Source organism: Cnephaeus nilssonii (genome assembly GCF_951640355.1).
Source record: "Cnephaeus nilssonii genome assembly, chromosome: 11".
Lineage (NCBI taxonomy): Eukaryota > Metazoa > Chordata > Mammalia > Chiroptera > Vespertilionidae > Cnephaeus > Cnephaeus nilssonii.
This window is the reverse complement of record NC_137082.1, coordinates 44,544,197-44,562,201: the sequence shown is the minus strand read 5'-3', so window position 1 is coordinate 44,562,201 and position 18,005 is coordinate 44,544,197. Positions and strand designations below refer to the sequence as shown.

Genomic DNA, 18,005 nt, shown 5'->3' with positions numbered 1-18,005 from the left:
CCTGATTTGCAGGTTCAATCCCTATCCCATGCCCAGTGTTTCGGCTCGTGTGGGAGGCAACCAATCGATGGGTCTTTCTCACATGGATGTTTTGTGTGCTCTCTCTCTCCCCCTCCCCTCCCTCTTACCATCCCTTCCTTCCATTCTCTCTGAAAATCAATGGAAAAAATCCTCGGGTGAGGATTAACAACAAAAAAAAAATTGCATTTTTAGACAGCTCCATTAGAAAGTCTAATACACAAAATCAGCCTCTCTGAGACCTCTGCTTGTTAGTGTTAGTCCTGCACCTTAGTTACAGTGTGCCTAAACTTTTTCATATCTAATATCAACCTTTAACATTATTTTTGAATTATCTTTTCATACCCAAGCTATTTCTTCTCTGGTTAAACATTCTTAAATTTCTTTAAAAAATTTATAAATATAATTTCTTGATTTATTACTAAGCTGAATGTTAAACACTATAGTTATTGTATCCTTATTAAAATATCATGCCAGTATTGATAGGAATACTCTTGTGGTCTTTCAGCTCAGAATGCAATGGAACAGAACAGATTTGGACAATGTGATTTTATTAGTGGCCACACCATCCTGTTGACATAAGTATAATCTCTGACTCATGCAGAACTAACATTTTTAATACTTGAACAGGGTCTATTGTTAAGTTGGTTCCTCCCATTACTATATTGGTGTAAACACTTTTTACTGTATTTACTTTAGTAATATTCTGTGCATGCTTAAACCCACAATAATATTCCTTCTATGCAGACCTTTGTGCTCTTTGGAAACCATTACCTTGCCACTATAGAGCTAAAGTTTTTGATCTTTTGACTTTCCCATTTTCCTTGAGATGTATTCCTTTTGAAATCCTCTGCTATTTAAGAATATACATGACTTATTGCTTCAGTAAACATCTACTTTTACAAAGTCTAGGGAGCAGGTATAAACATTCCAATATTTTCTTTCTTTGAAATGCAAACTCTGACATGCTATTACTACTTTCCTATAAGGGGCCTGTTACTTCTCCATTACTAAAGAGCTCTTCCTTGCTAATTCAGAATATCACTTCCTCTTTTTGCTTCCTCTAACTTTAATAAGTTGAAATGCCAACAAGATAAATCAAGAATAATAGTAAGTTCTCCTTTTAGTGGAATTAAACTTATAGAAGATGAACAAATGGGGAGTTGAGGCACAAAATTATTAAAATATGGTGTCTCTGCCCACTTTAAAATCTGAATTATAAAAAAATCGCTTACACTGGCCTGATGAATAATTTGTAGTCGATTTCCCAAATAAAATGTTCTCAACCATGCATCCAACTTCGTCTTAAAATTTCCCAAAACACAAATAGCTCCCCAACAAATAGCTTTTAAGTTTCTACTTTCTCCATTTGATTTATTCTGAACAAAATAGGAACATTCCACTCAAGAATCCAGTGCCAATGAGTTTCAGTGGCATTTTGGAACATATTTGTCTTATTTAAAATTATCTGTTCCCTTTGTTTATTACTTCAAACTGTCATGTAACAATATGAAACTCAATATACAGTTAATGTATTATAGAATTGTATAACTGATACGTATATAATTTTATTAACCAATGTCACCCCAATAAATTCAATGAAAAAACACACAATATGAAACCACAAATTTTAATCCTGAAATTCTTCCTTTGCCTTCTACTTTCTCCCATGAATCACTAGAAACCTCTCTCTACTGTCATTTCTTTTCTGTCATAATCAAATTCTCTGATTATGGTGTCCAGCATGTACTTTTATATTTCTGTTTGAGTATCCAGACTTTCACTCCTTTTTTGATCTCTTATTTCCCCTTTCTTGAACTCACCTGCCTTTCAATAGGAGAACCCAGAAGCTAGAGTTCTGGGTTCTCCTATTGAGTTTTGCTCATTTTACCTTTACTTCATTCTCAGTTTTATTTTTCGAGGCCTAAATAGTAAAGAGAACATTTAAGAGGATAGCTAAAATTCTTTGTTCTAGTCACAGTTTCACTTTTTAAAAATATATATATTTTATTGATTTTTTACAGAGAGGAAGGGAGAGGGGTAGAGAGTTAGAAACATCGATGAGTGAGAAACATCGATCAGCTGCCTCCTGCACATGCCCTACTGGGGATGTGTCTGCAACCAAGGTACATGCCCTTGACTGGAATCGAACCTGGGACCCTTCAATCCGCAGGCTGACGCTCTATCCACTGAGCAAAACTGTTAGGGCACAATTTTGCTTTTTAATGATAAAAAAACAGAAGTCACTAATGTAAGCTTTACTTTAATCATTTATAAAATGCAGTGGTTGATATGTTAGGTGATCTCTGAGCTTTCCTCCACTAGAGATGATCAGCCAGCATTGGACTTTTTCAAATTATTATTATTATTATTATTTTATTGATTTTAGAGAGAGGAAGGTGGGGAGGGAGTGGAGGAGGGGAGGGAGGGAGGGAGAAGGGAGAGAGAGAAAGAGAGAGAGAGAGAGAGAGAGAGAGAGAGAGAGAGAGAGAGAGAGGAAGAGAGAGAGAGATCGATTGGTTGCCTCCCTTATGTGCCCTGACTAGGGAATTGAACCCACAATCTGTATATGTGCCCTAACCGGGAATCAAACACGCCACCTTTTTGGAGTACGGGACTACGCTCCAATCAACTGAGCCACATCAGCCTGGGTGCACTGTACTTTTTCAATGAGTGATATCTCTCAAGAGGAATTCATTGTATTCCACTGGATACAGATGGTTAAACATTCACTGAAAAACCCCCTCCAGAACTCATACAAGGCTTTCTTTTGATTAACAAAAGCCTCAGCTATAATTCATTTCTTGCTCAGTTATATAGCTGATTAACATAAATAAAACTTTAGTCAGTTTTTTTAAAAGTATATAAGCACAGAGGACTTATGTAAAGTTATGAGTCAGCTAGAATAAGGAGTGGGGCAAGTCAAATCAAATTTTTAATTTTTTGCAATCATTATGTAAGTTGGAGAAAAAAAATTCTACTTCTTAACCTTTAACAACAGAGATAGTTCACTGTAAAATTGGTTATATAAATCAGATATGCATTATTCAAGGATACAACAACAGGAAAGTGCACTGTAAGCTTCAAAAAGATGGGTAGCAATATCCAGTCTTTTAGAATCCACAATTTGTAAGTTGTTCACCAAGGCTAGCTTATGCAAATGTGGTATAACAACTGAAAAAAGAAAAGTATTACATTTTTATCCAAATAGACACGTACAATACTCATACATCTTAAATAATTCCTCATTTTAATTTATAAAATTTCATTTTAATTCTAGGTTAGTTTCAAAAGATGTCACGTTCTAAGCTTTCTCTCCCTTAATAGGAAAGAAAGTATATATTTCAGAATATAGAGTGATCTGGGATTTGGGAGAAATAGACTGTAGCACTTGTCATTATGACCTAATTATCAACATTATATAGGTCATTTGGCCTCACTGCAATTCAATTTCCCAATTTGAAAAATAAAAACTAAACAAATGTAAATAACCTTCTTTTTATGTTATTATCTTTACAAATAAGTTTATAAGAATCAGGTATTAGCATTGCTATTAAACAAAAGATAAACACAATATATGTTTTCTTTTTCAACATCAAATTATTTCACACCTTTCTAAAACTAGTTTCTTAAATTCTTGGCAAAGACCAATGTCAAACAGCACTGGTTGTTGTGCTTTTAAGTCACTCAGTGGGCTCAGTACATTATATCTCAATATTCATTTCATGTAAAATTTCAAAAGTATAGGCAACCTACTGCTAAAATAAAAGTGATGGCTCAAGAAACAGTAACCAATTCAGTAGCATTGAGTTCCCCTACTGACTAAGATTGAGACTTCTACATACCATTTCCCCCTAACACCAGGGTTTCTTAGAGAAATGGCTCCAGGGTCTGTAATTATCAAATTGTTGATCACATGCCCCCTTGTTGATCTCAAGTCTCTGCTTGGTTGGGGAACCCTAAACACCATTCATAAACACACACTTCTGACCAACTACATTGATTTCTTTCATGTTCACATTGAGTTTGTGCATATTAAAGCCACATTCTTCTAGAAAAACCTCCTGCTTCCTCAATAAACAGATACTATAAACACAACTTTTTTGCTTGCCTTAGTAAATGGCAAAAAAAACCACCCCACAAAAACTTAGGATAATAATGGCCATTTTTAGGGGACTTTTTGAATTGTGAAAATTAGTAACAATATAATTCACAGGAGCTCTAGACAAATTTAGGATATAAAAACTCCAAACATTCATGATTTCCCAATGAAAATGTTTAAATTCTAATTCATTCATTGGCATGCTGAGGCCAATTAATGAACAGAGCCACCAAAATGGTGGCTCTAAAATAGTCTCTAAGATTCTCTAGTTCATTTCTGCTCAAACCTTTTAAAACTTACCATCATTGAACTTCTTTATCTATTGACACACAGCCTCTTTATTCCTTCTGCTCCTTCTCTGACCAATTACAGAGGCAATTCTTTCCTAAATGTTTTTCTTAGAAACTCACCAATCATACTGTTCAATATCCTCTTGAAATTGCTTAACTAGAAATCAAATCTATAGAAGTTATTTTAAACCCTAGTCTAGAGGCAGTTAAAAGCTATAATTAAGAATCGTCCTAAATCTCAGAAGAGAGACAAAAATATACTCCAGAATTCAACATTTCATTATACGGTATATGTGCTGTCCTGGGCTATGACATCTGTATCAATTAATTCACTTCTATTTTTTGCGGGTGCAGAGTGGAGGGGGTCAATGGGGGCAAAAAGGGGACATCTGTAATACCTTCAACAATGAAAACAAAATTTTTAAAAAGGCAAAAAAATTCACTTCTTAACCTCTCAGATGGAGATAAATGGTTAAAAATGTGATAACCCAGATGTGCATAATTCTACAACTGATCTTTAGTGGCCAAAGAAAATAGGAAAAACACTATATAAGGCCATTACAGAAGCCTTTCTCTTAAGAGCAGATTGAATAAAGATTCAAAATTGCAAATAAAATAATGATAAATAGGAGGCTTTCTAAAAATAGAAGTAAACTTTCAAAAAATATTCTAGGGTAGATTCAATAGCCAAAATAAAGGTAATCTTCTCTGATATGACATTACAATTCAAGAAAAAAAGGTAGAAAAATGCAACTTACACTCATCTCGGAACCTTGGTTCTGCGTTAGGCCCAACTCTCCCAAATGTTTTTATGATCTCTATATGCAAAGAATATTGGTCTTGATACTGAGGATCTTCCAGGAAAGAAGCCAACTGCATTTTCACTCTTTCCAGCAACTTAAAAAGTGGATATGTACAGTCATTTTATGGAATATTAAAAATTGAGTAGAAAGGTATACATTAAACATGGCTTGCAGCATCAGAGTCAAATATTTTATATCAACATGGTAGTAGAAATTTGAAATTAAGTACTTATTTAGTCTTTTACATTTTATGTCTGATTCCTCATTTTTTGTTTTAAAAAATAAAAAATATTACCTGAAAAATGGTTAAAACAAATAAAAAGATCCCACAATATTTAGGAAAAAGAGATAAGTAATATTTTGTATCTAAATTATAATTCTTAAAACAAATCACAGTGTAAGTTACCCAATTATTCACCTTCCGAAAGCAATGAGTCACTAATGACTTATATCTTACTCACATTTCCCTAAAAGACGTTTTTATTTTAGGATTTAAGAACATGTTGAAATTCGGCCAAAACTGCAAGCTTGGCAGAATGATGTACTTTTTAAATGTGCTTCACCAGTGAAATATATAAATGAAGAATGGAAAACATTTTTTACATAAATAACAAAGATGTTTAATTTTTGTTATAACAAAATCTACATGACAGAAATCTTACAAAATAGTTTTTCTTTTTTGATAAATGTCTATTAGATGGAAAATCTCTTTTGCATTAAAGTGGCAAAGTAACATGCCCACAAATCATTTATCTTCTAATCCTATAGGGTATTTTATTTATATAAAGACATGTCCAATTTCATAATAAAGAATGAAATTGTGATCCTAATTTTGAGAAGTGTCTCACAGTTAATGTGGCAGATAAAACCTAACGAAGTTGAAATTAAAACATAAGTTTCTAAATCAAAATAAAATGTGAGGGAGGAGCCTGTGGTAGTGTGGAGCAGGCAAGACAGAGTGTTGTCATAGTGAAGTGTGCTACAACGAGGTACCAGTCTACTATGACTTGCAGCATGACATCAATGACATAGTCAGGAGCATACACGTGCCCTCCAGCCTCCATTTGTGACACCAAGATAGGTTTGTGTTCCTAAAATTATCTGACAAAGTAGTCTTTACATCTGTACAAACTGGCAAGCAGGAATTTATGCAGGCTGTCCAGAATCTAGTGGATAACAGAAAGCTTTGGAACTAGAGTGGTTTGAAGGATTATCTAAAACTGCAATACCCAACATCTGGGAGTTGGTTTATACTTAATTTTCTAATTGAGAAGAAAGACTAGAGATTTCCTTAGGATATGATAATACTAGAAGCCCTGTGCACGAATCCGTGCGCCAGTAGCTCGCCAGTAGCTCACTGCCGCCCTCCTGTAGCTCCCTCCGCCCCCCGGCTTGCTGCCCTGCCCACTCCTGTAGCTCTCTGCTGCCCACTTGTAGCTCGCTGCCCCACCCTCCTGCTGATCCGTGATCTGGTCGTTACGCTTCATGGTGTAGCGACCATTTGAATATTACATCTCTATTATATAGGATACTTTGGGCAGACTATTATGTTTTCAAATACTGAGATCCTCCTCTGGCCACACTAAGAAATAAAATGAAAGGTATGATGCTCCCTGTCCCCAGTCCCAACCAGGTATATGTATGATAATGTGTTATCATCACCTCAACCCTATATAGACAGAAATAAATTTCAACCATTTCCTACCTCTCTTTGAATAACTGTTTCCATAATAGTGCCAAAGGCTGGAATTGTGGCAATCCTAACGGAGCTGTTAGAATGGAAAGAGAAAGAAACTGAAGCTTTCTTTGAGATGAATAACTATTATTAAAATGTATATCAAAGTAAGTACAATGTAAATATACTGTATTACAACTCTAGCAATGACAAATTAAAATTTTAAAAGGCAGACCAAGAAGAATGCTCAAAAAGGCAGACAGGATAACTTAAGGTCGCAGTCTGTGAAACTCACAATTCAGGATCACTGGATAAGGTAACAAGGGCCGGAGCAACCCGCTTGTCAACTAACGCTTCACTCATGCCTCGTAGAGTCAGCTGTAAACCAGTCAACATGCAATAAAAAATGGTTTGGTAAACTGGAATGAGAACTGGGTTAGCTGTGACTGAGGATGGGCAGGCAGACTGATTGGCCTTTCTTGGTTTAGTCACCCACTCGAGCATTAAATGTTAAGCCTTTGGTTCATGCCACTATACTTACTGGTAACAATATATTAGTGAGATTAGCAGAGCATCCCTTCGTGGCTTGGAAGAAATAGTCCATCAGCATGTTTTTAAGTTTTGGAAATATTTATTGAGAACTAATACTACTATTATATATTTTTAAATAAATGGCCTCCAAATTAAGATTACTATGCAAGTTGACCTACAGATACATAAATATCTTAAATATGATAAAGTTTAATCAATAAGTGTACTCCAATATTGTTAAAGAGATAAGTATATTCTTCAATGACTTTAAAAGCTGATGGTTACTTCTTGACAGGCGCATTTTGAAAAGGATGCTGAATGTAAAAGGCAGGGACCACACTTACATTTCAGGGTCACTGGAGAGAGTAATGAGAGCAGGAACAACCCTCTGAGCTACCAGAGTTTCATTCACCCCCTTCACCAACAGCTGATTGGTCAGCGCAGGGGGTATTCACAGGTGATGCATGTTAAGAGCAAACACAGTGCCACGGGAGGAAGAAAGGAATAACCAAGAGAAAGAGAGAAAACACAAAAGCAAAAACAAAATTAGGAGCTAAGCAAATATTGCTACTAGAGTGCTTTATAAAGGCAGAGAACGCTTAGGAGGAAAATAAAGCTTAAATAGCCTGGCAGTCCCCAAGAACAGAGTTTGTCACCAACTTAATAGCAGTTTGTACTTTTGGTCAAATAGTCTATGCAATTTATATGTTCAATTAAAATGCAATTTTTAAAAAAAGCTTTACTTTAAAACAAAGCTAAAAAGAAGATACATACTGGGTTCTATGGTTAAAATTATTTAAGTAAATCTGGTGTGACTTTATTATGACCAATAAAGTACAAACTGCACTGTTTTCAAACAAAACTCAAATGGCTAGCACCACCACTAAATTGCTTCTGATTGTTCTAGAGCAAGTTTTAAATCGCATAGGGAAATCCCCAACTTTTTACATCACATAGCTTATAGATAGATATAATATAGCCTAGTGGAAAGTATGACATGTGGGAATAAGATCTGGGTTCAGACTCTAGCTCTCCACTTATCAGCCATGTGGCCTTGGATATATTATAATGTAATCTCTTGAAACTCAAATTTTCTCATCTGAAAATGGTGATACTGTCATCTACCTTAAAGGACAGTTATGCTACTAATTACACATAATATACCTAAATATTGTGCAAGACTAAGACTAAGCATTTAAGAAACATGAGGTTAATTTTTAAAAAATGTATTTCATTGATTTTTTACAGAGAGGAAGGGAGAGGGATAGAGAGTTAGAAACATCAATGAGAGAGAAACATTGATCAGCTGCCTCCTGCACACTCCCTACTGGGTATGTGCCCACAACCAAGGTACATGCCCTTGACCGGAATCGAACCTGGGACCCTTGAGTCCGGAGGCCGACGCTCTATCCACTGAGCCAAACTGGTTAGGGCAACATGAGGTTAATTTTTATGAGTACTCCAAGGATATAAGCTTTTGTAATATATTAGAAAAAATTATTAAATTAAAAACATTTTATTGTATGGTGATGGATGGAAACTAGACTTTTGGTGGTGAGCATGATGTAGTACCTAAGATGTCAATTTATAATTTTGCACACCTGAAACTTATATAATGTTGTAAACCAATGTTACCACAAAAAACATACATTAAAAAAATATATTTGACTGGTTCAAGTAGTTTTCTGTTTTGTATTTCTCTAAAGGCTCAAGTAAATAAATTACTAAATTTTATTAGTTTAGTAGAGAAGGGCAATATTCTAATTCTCAATTTCAGAATGTAAACACAAATTAATGCTAAATGCTAACCAATCTGTTCTCTGGTAGTGGAACTAGTCCTCTTGAAGATAAAAGATGTCATGGAATTTTTAGTAACAAAAGCCAAACACTGTGTGTATATCTTAATACATTCCTCCTACACAACACATCAGAGGGAGCAGAGCTCACTTTATGTGAAGATTCTTAATTTTACAATAATCTGTTACCATTTAACAACTGATTCACTTTAGAATCTACTTCAACATTCTGAAATAATTTTTATTAAAAAAAATCCATGGATAATTAGACAGGAATAAAATGACGTAAGAACTTTTTTTTTTTCTACTTTAAACATTAATGATATCAAGTACAAAGAAATACAAAAAAGAAGTTCAAATACTGTTAAATAAAGCTCTTATCATTTTATAAATAAGTAGCTTAGATTTGAATCATTAGAATGTATGTTAAAATGTCTGCTACCTTGTGCCAGCCAAAAAATATTAATAAAAAAAGGATAATCTAGGGACAAGTTAATTTTTCATTGCTCTGGAGTTTTTAAGTCTAATGCCTGGTTCAGCTAGAATACCGGAAAGCAAAATTTAAGAGCTATGAATTATTACACACTTTACATACAATATCTCATTTGATCTTTGAACCTGATGAGGTAAGTACAGCTATTATCAATGTTTTAACAGATGAAGAAATGAGCCTTGGAGAAATTAAGTAACCTGTCCAGGGTTTTAGATGTGAACTAGAAAATGGACTCAATCACATTTGTCTTAAAGCCCATGCCTTCTGTGAGTTGTAGTCCAATGTTACATGCTAATTTCCTTATGATTGACATAAGAAATAGTTATATGCAGTTCTTTCTGCATCTTTTGGGAAATCCATTATGTCACACTGGGAGTCACATGATAAAGTCACCTTATAAATCCATTTCAATAATAATTTGCTACTTAAAAGAGTAATATACTGCCTTTTATTTAACAACTAGAGGGCCGGTGCATGAATTCGTGCACCAGTGGGGTCCCTCGGCCTGGCCTGTGGGATCGGCCAGGCTGAAACCAGCTCTCCGACATCCCCCGAGGGGTCCTGGATTGTGAGAGGGTGCAGGTCAGGTCGAGGGACCCCACCAGTGCACAATCGGGGCTGGAAAGGGACATGGGAGGTTGGCCAGCTGCGAGGGACCACGGGAGGGCTCCAGGGTGTGTCCAGCCCATCTCGCTCAGTCCCAATCAGCCAGACCCCAGCAGCAAGCTAACCGACCAGTCAGAGCATCTGCCCCCTGGTGGTCAGTGCATGTCATAGCAACGGGTTGACCGGTCAACTGCCTGCCCCCTGGTGGTCAGTGTATGTCATAGCGAGCGATTGAGCAGCCTTAGCATATCATTAGCAGATTACACTTTGATTGGTTGAATGGATGACCAGGCACTTAGCATATTAGGCTTTTATTATATAGGATATTATATAAGACTAGCAGCCCGTTTGCACGAAGATTCGTGCAATAGACCTTCATTCACCTGGCTGCCTGCACCAGTTTTCTGCCGGCACCAGGGACCCAGGCCTTGGCTGTGGCCACCGCCTTCTGCCTTCTTTCAGGGTCGGGGCTTGGCCCCGGGCGGCGGCCTTGGGCTTGGCCATACCCAGCGTCGCTGCTACGGATCGCAGGAGCCGACCCCCAGTGGTTGCCTGCGATCCATGCAGGCTCCCCGCTGGTGCCCAAGGCCTGGAAAGCCTCCGCCAAAGGCTTTCCAGGCCTTGGGCTCGGCGGCAGCACCCCAGCGTCCCTGCAATGGTTTGCTGGTGGGCGTGGCTGGTGAGCGTGGCTTGTGGGTGTAGCAAAGGTATGGTCAATTTGCATATTACTCTATTATTAGGTAGGATGAGAATACATGACTGAGCCCTAGTTGGTTTGACTCAGTGGATAGAGCATCGGACTAAAGGGTCCCATGTTAGATTCTGGTCAAGGACACATGCCCAGACTGTAGGCTTGATCCCCAGTAGGGGGCGTGAAGGAGGCAGACAATCAATGATGTTTCTATCTCTCCTCCCTCTCCCTTCCTTTCTGAAATCAATAAATACATATTAAAAAAGAAAAAGAAAAAGAATACATGACTGACTGGATTTTCCCTTTCTGTTCTGCGTCTGAAAACTCAAGCTAAATTTAGTGTTCAATTTCACTAAAGTATCTCATATTACGTTCCTGGTATATCATTTCTTGACTTCTCTTCTATGGTTTCTGATCTCACATTAAAATTTATTTTTAAAATTTCAGGTGTCCTGTTTTTATGTTTTTAATTTAAATTAACTTATTTTTTTTTGTGGGGGGAGCAGGCATAATTATAAATTATAAACTATTAGTATCAAAACAAATCTTATAAATATACTTATTCCTTTAATACAATTTAGTTTAAAATATGAATTATTGACAAAAAAGTAACCATGACTTTTATTAGCATGCTCAGTGAAAATTTTTTTTATCATAAATGAATTTGAAAAAGTATTATAATAAATCTCTCAAATTAGACTCAGAAGCTCATAATCAACCTGAGAGAACACTGAAAACTGCTTAAGCATAGGTATAGTTTACAACCAGCACTGATAGCAAACACGGAAAGTGAAAACCTGACAAAAGCCACATATAAGAAATAAGGTAGAAAAAAGTTCAAACACAAATAAAATGGGAGGATGCTTCATTTTATTTAAATTATCTCCACTCAAATGATTTGCTTCACCAGTGTATACATACATTTTAGAAACAAATGGTTTAAAAGCAATAGTTTTTATAGTCTTAGAATAAAATCCTATGAAGAGCTTATATTAAAGAAAAAGCTCTTCATTTAAAGGGGGGCTTTTTTTTTTTTTCTTTTGGGGGAAAGAAGGGATTGAAGAAAGACTTTTTTCTTTCATGGTAATTACTCTTTTTCAGCATACTGAATAGTAAAAAATTATTTACACCCAGAAGGAACTTATACTAGACATCAAACAGAATTTTTAATTTGACATTAACCATGACAAAGAACACTTGATTATAGTTTTTTTAAAATTAAATACTAGAGGCCCGGTGCATGAAATTCGTGCACGGAGGGGGGTTGTCCCTCATCCCAGCCTTTACCCTCGCCAATATGGGACCCCTCAAGGGATGTCTGACTGTCCGTTTAGGCCCGATCCCGATGGGATCGGGCCTAAACGGACAGTCGGACATCCCTCTCACAATCCAGGACTGCTGGCTCCCAACTGCTTGCCTGCCTGCCTTCCTGATTGCCCCTAACCGCTTCTGCCTGCCAGCCTGATCACCCCCTAACCACTCGACTGCCAGCCTGTTTGCCCCCAACTTCCTTCCTCTGCAGGCCTGGTCACCCCTAACTGCCCTCTCCTGCAGGGTTGATCACCTCCAACTGCCCTCCCTTGCAGGCTTGGTCCCTCTCAACTGCCCTCCCTTGCAGGCCGGTGCCTCCCAACTGCCCTCTCCTGCTGGCCATCTTGTGGTGGCCATCTTGTGTCCACATGGGGGCAGGATCTTTGACCACATGGGGGCAGTGATATTGTGTGTTGCAGTGATGATCAATCTGCAGATTACTCTTTTATTAGATAGGATAGAGGCCTGGTACAGGGGTGGGGACCAGCTGATTTGCCCTGAAGGGCGTCTGGGATCAGGTGGGGGTTCCCTTGGGGTGTGGGGCGGCCTGAGCGAGGGGCCTGTGGTGGTTTGCAGGCCGGCCACGCCCCCTGGCAACCCAAGCAGAGGCCCTGGTATCTGGAATTTATTTTCCTTCTACAATTGAAACTTTGTAGCCTGGAGCGGAGCCAAGCCCGGGGCTTGCTCCGAGGCAGGCAGCCATTTCTGTTGGGGTTATAATTGAAACCTTGTTGCCTTAAGCGGGTGGGCCCGGCCAGGGTGTGTGGAAAGCTTTGCTTCCCCTGTTGCCGGCGGCAACCCTGGCCTGCTCTCTCAAGCTCCATTTTGTCGCCATTTGTTTGAATTTGTTTACCTTCTATAATTGAAACTTTGTAGCTTGAGTGGAGGCTTAGGCCTGGCAAGGGCAGGCAGAAAGCTTGGCTTCCTCTGTTACCTAGGAAACCTTGCTCTCTGTGGCTGTAGCCATCTTGGTTTGGGTTAATTTGCATACTCACGCTGATTGGATGGTGGGCGTGGCTTGTGGGTGTGTCGGAGGTATGGTCAATTTGCATATTTGTCTATTATTAGATAGGATGAGTCATAACTGAGGGAGTAACATGGACAGAGAATTTTCAACCTCCAGATAACAATAAACTTTTCTTTGAATTCCACAAATCTATTTTACATATTTAAGTTTCAGAAATTATATATTTTAAATATATCAGAGCTCTATCCTTCAATTGCAATGTATCTTAAATTGTGGAAAAATTCTGAAATTCAGGAAGAACTGAATTATCCCATTTTTCTTATGGAAATAAATGTTTTCAGACATTTTAAAATCACATGCATATTTGGGAAACTTTAGTTGGGATAAATATGCTCCCTAAACTACTATATTATTGTGTGACTAGCATAAATTAAAAAACAAACAATAATGATTAACACATTTATTAAGCTCTCATTATGTGCCAGGTACTGTTTTAAAGGCTTTACAAGTATTAATTCTTAATATTAACAAAAATCCTTTGGGGACATACTTATTATCATCTTCATTTTGTAGATGAGGAAACTGAGGCAGAGTGGAGTTTGAACTTGCAACTAAGTGGCAGAGACAGACACTGAACCCAGGCAGTCTGGCTCTATGGCAAGACTCAACAGCAATAAGAAATACTCAAAACCAATTTTAGTGCTAAAATACCAGTTCTAGATATATGTATATTTTTAGGCAATGACATATTTCCTCTATGATGGATACAAAAGATAGGTATTTCAATTTTCATAGTTAACTTGGGTAGGTGGCAATTTAAGAAAATCTAGTTAAATTACATGAACAGTCTTTTCTCTCTTATAAATCTGTGGGCTGATAATCTATAGGGATGCTATTCTGGATATGATATGTGAGAGAATAGTGAAGTAAGAATAATCAATAAAATAAATATTTCCATAGTTACATTAATAAATTTTTTAATGCTACTTATGAATACAACTATATTTTACAACTTAAAAAATATATTGCTTCAGTTTATTTTAGTAGCCACATAACTCAGAAAACAGAGTGGTTAGAAAGATTTACATAGAATGGAAATTAAAATACGATTTAAAAGAAAATTAAAAAAAAAACGGAACTGACATTTAAGAATAACATCACATTCTTAAATATGTCAAAGCTAAATTTCTGCCCCATCACACAGTTCACAACTAGACACCATTCAATACCATAAAACACACAGCAACATAACATAGTATGCAAAACCATTTTTGTTTAAACACTCCCTCTCCCTCTTCTAGAGAAAATCATTATAATCTGAACCAAGAGAAGCATTGTTTACATACCTCAAACATCCGAGCACCAGTACACCTCACAAGTGCTGAAGTATGGACAACACCATACCATAAAACCGTTAACAATAACTCATGGTAGGCTGGATTTGCACTGAAAGAAAAAAAATCAAGGTTAAAGTAAGAGCCACAGTGCCTTATGGGGTGTACTGAAAAATATTACATTTACAGATTATTAATAATAAAATATTGGTAAAACATGAAATATAGTTTAATGTGTTATATCTAAGATTCTTTAAAAAAGGAAGTCAGCCTATAAAACTACAAACTTCCAGCATACTCAAAAATTATACTTTTAACTCTTTAATAGCATAAAAGTTAAAATTTTAAAAAGATAAAGAAAAATAAAATTTACCTATGAGATGAAAAAGAAAGGATGCCAGACTAAGAGTCAGATGGGCACTTTACAGCCTCTGTAGATCTAACTATTTATATCAAAACTGGAGAAGCAATACATGTCCTACTATGTCATATGGCTGCTGTAAGATCAAATAACATCAACTCAAATCATCTGTACGGAAGGGCAAGCTGTCTGTGAAACCCATCACAATGCAAGATAGTATTAATAAATGTATAAGCCTGTTTTCAGAGAAGACTGGATTAACACTGCTTTAGCAATAGATGATGTGAGTATGAGCGGGACTAGGCAATAAAATGGAACAGAAATAGGAGCCTAATGACCTGGCTTTCACTTGGGGCTCCTTTTTCAGTTTTGGAAAAACAAAATTTTCTTCAAATCTGTATTTGATTTTGTTTCTCCAAATGCTTTAAAGAAAACATAAGTCTGTGCCCTTTCCCCACACTTTTATTATAATGTATTGATTACAAAATATTAATATATAAATATGCAAAAACAAAATACAAAAAATCTTGTCTCAAAACCAAGAGAGCTGATGTATATACCAATCTTTTTGGACTGAAAGTATATATTCCATAAATCCAATGTAAAAATTGTATATGGCTTTTAAAAAACGGTAAGCTATTATTTTTACCCCAGTTCCACAAAAGAAGCCTTCAGGCTATCAAGAGGAGCATGAGACAATGAAAGCAGGGTCATTACATCTTCTAAGAATCCAACTAACAGTTTCCTGTCTTCTTCCTACAGAGGAAAAAGACTGATAATGAATTTCCAAGCAATCAAGTACAATTAAAACCATAATTTACTATCTCTCATTAGAAAAATTTACCAAATAAGGGGAAAATATCCTAATTTGGAAGCATTTTAATTAAAAGTATTTATTAAGCATATCTATAATCACAGTGCTAGGGAAGACAAAGACCATCTTACTTCAAAGTTTTAGATCTGTGCTGTCCAATGTGGTAGCCACCCACCACATGTGATTATTCATATTTAAATTTAAATTTAAAATTAAGTGAAAGAAGGAATTCAGTGACTTAGTTGTACTGGCTACAATTCAAGTGCTTAATAGCCACATGTGGGTAGCAGCTACCTTACCGGGCAGCTGAGATACAGACTAGTTCCATCATTGCAGAAAGTTTTATTACACAATCTGGGTTTAGAACATAAAAAGGTATATTCTCTCATTAAAATTTATTTTTCCAATTTTAGTTCCCATTAATTTTAGCTCTAAATACTTAAATACAAACTACTAAAACAGCTAACCCCTAATAGTAGAAAATCGATTTGCAAGAAATTATATTTGCAACATCTTAGTGGTGAGAAACTGCATGCTTGATGAAATATAGACAATTGTGTTCTGAAAAGAAATAGTTGCGCCCTTGATTGAAAAATAATCTATATTTTTTAAAACTTTAATGAACTATTATTTTAATAATCAGAAAATATTTGTCTTTTTTCTTACACAGCACTGTATTAATAAATATATTTTTAAAAAAGCAAGTCTGCTAAACAAGGAATGTTAAAAACACACACAACTGTATGTTAAATTATCCTGAATCTGAAAGGAAAGGGAAATTTGACATTCTATCAGAAAATATATAATAAATTAAAGTCAAGTTTTTTGTCATTAGGGATACCATTTTTTTTGTCATTAGGGATATAATAAATCAACAATAAACAGCTTCCAGAGGAAGACTAGATTATCACCTACTGTTTTTTTCTACACAGTAAGACAAATTTAGAATGAGGTAGTGATAAAGAATCAACAAAAGTAATGATCAGCATGAATAAAGGATGGATGTAACAGTTTTAGATCACGACAGTCTACTTAGTGAAAAGTTTAGACTGACAAATCAGCATTAGAGCTACATTGAAATAGTGATTTCACCCATTTTTAGTTGCCTATGTCAAGCAAAAAGTATACATAAATTTGTTAAATGAATTGAAAAAGTTAAGTGTGAAATAAGAGCTATGAACTACAACTCTAAGTGAGCATGGATTTTTTAATTTGAAATTTACTACAATCCTATTTCTCATTTTTAAAAGCTCAAAACAAGATACACTGCTTATGTATTTGATTCAAAATAGTTTTTGTTAACCAAAGCAAAAGGGCAGTGATTTACCCTAACAGAAAATTTTGTTTAGTAACAAAAATATTAACTAGTATGTGCTTCCTAAAACAAGTAACACTGGCAATCTATGATAGCTACCTCAATTACTTTTTTTTAAAAAACAAACTAAGAAGTTATCTCTTCAGATATTTGGACTTCATATAGTGACTCAAAAGATATATCCTTATTCATTTATTCAACAAATCTACTAAGGGCCTACTTACTCTGAGGCAAACCTTATACTTGGTACTTTATTATGCTTTAAAACACTATTTATGGTCAAAATCAACATACAAACTTGCAGTGGTTAAACAAGAGAGAGAAAAATATTGACATCACACTTGTTATTATGCTGAAACAGCTTCCAAAATTAAACAGAGAGGAGAATGGTATTCGTACTATTGTGCCTGGCATGTGCTAAGACTAAATCTCTATGAATTTAAGGACAGGAAGAGAGACCACATTATGAGGTAGTCTAAGAACTAGTGTAGAAAAGGAAAGTTCAAAACAATACTGGCCAGCTGGCGTGGCTCAGTGGTTGAGCGTCAACCTATGAACCAGGAGGTCATGGTCAGGGTTTGATTCCAGTCAGGGCACATGCCTAGGTTGTGTGGGCTTGATGCAAGAGGCAGCCGATCCATGATTCTCTCACATCATTGATGTTTCTATCTCTCTCTCCCTCTCCATTCCTCTCTCTCTCTCTCTAAAAAAAAAAAAAAAAAAGAATACTGTGCTACTTTAACAGAACTGGAGCTTCTATTGCAAGGTATTATGCGGATAATGTAGAACTATATTTTAATATTATAAGATGGTTCATATCTATTTTGGAAGAAGAGTGTAATAAATATAAATTGCTGTACTTTGAATTCAAAAGGCAAAATAAATGTTATTAAAAAAA

General features: G+C 36.0%; 1 protein-coding gene across 3 annotated transcripts in view; it reads right to left on the bottom strand.

The window, feature by feature from the left end:
• The window catches only part of RELCH (RAB11 binding and LisH domain, coiled-coil and HEAT repeat containing), a 103,330-nt gene that overhangs the window by 8,668 nt on the left and 76,657 nt on the right, over positions 1–18,005 (bottom strand). Inside the window, exons 21-26 of one of the 3 annotated variants that reach the window (XM_079784923.1) lie at positions 15,628–15,734; positions 14,630–14,729; positions 7,184–7,266; positions 6,919–6,982; positions 5,169–5,307; positions 3,076–3,192 (exon numbers count right to left, since the gene is read on the bottom strand). In XM_079784923.1, coding sequence (XP_079641049.1) covers positions 3,076–3,192; positions 5,169–5,307; positions 6,919–6,982; positions 7,184–7,266; positions 14,630–14,729; positions 15,628–15,734 — 610 coding nt within the window. Of the gene's footprint in view, positions 1–3,075; positions 3,193–5,168; positions 5,308–6,918; positions 6,983–7,183; positions 7,267–7,763; positions 7,847–14,629; positions 14,730–15,627; positions 15,735–18,005 lie in introns of those variants that run through there. The other 2 variants (XM_079784922.1, XR_013814234.1) reach the window with 2 other exon arrangements.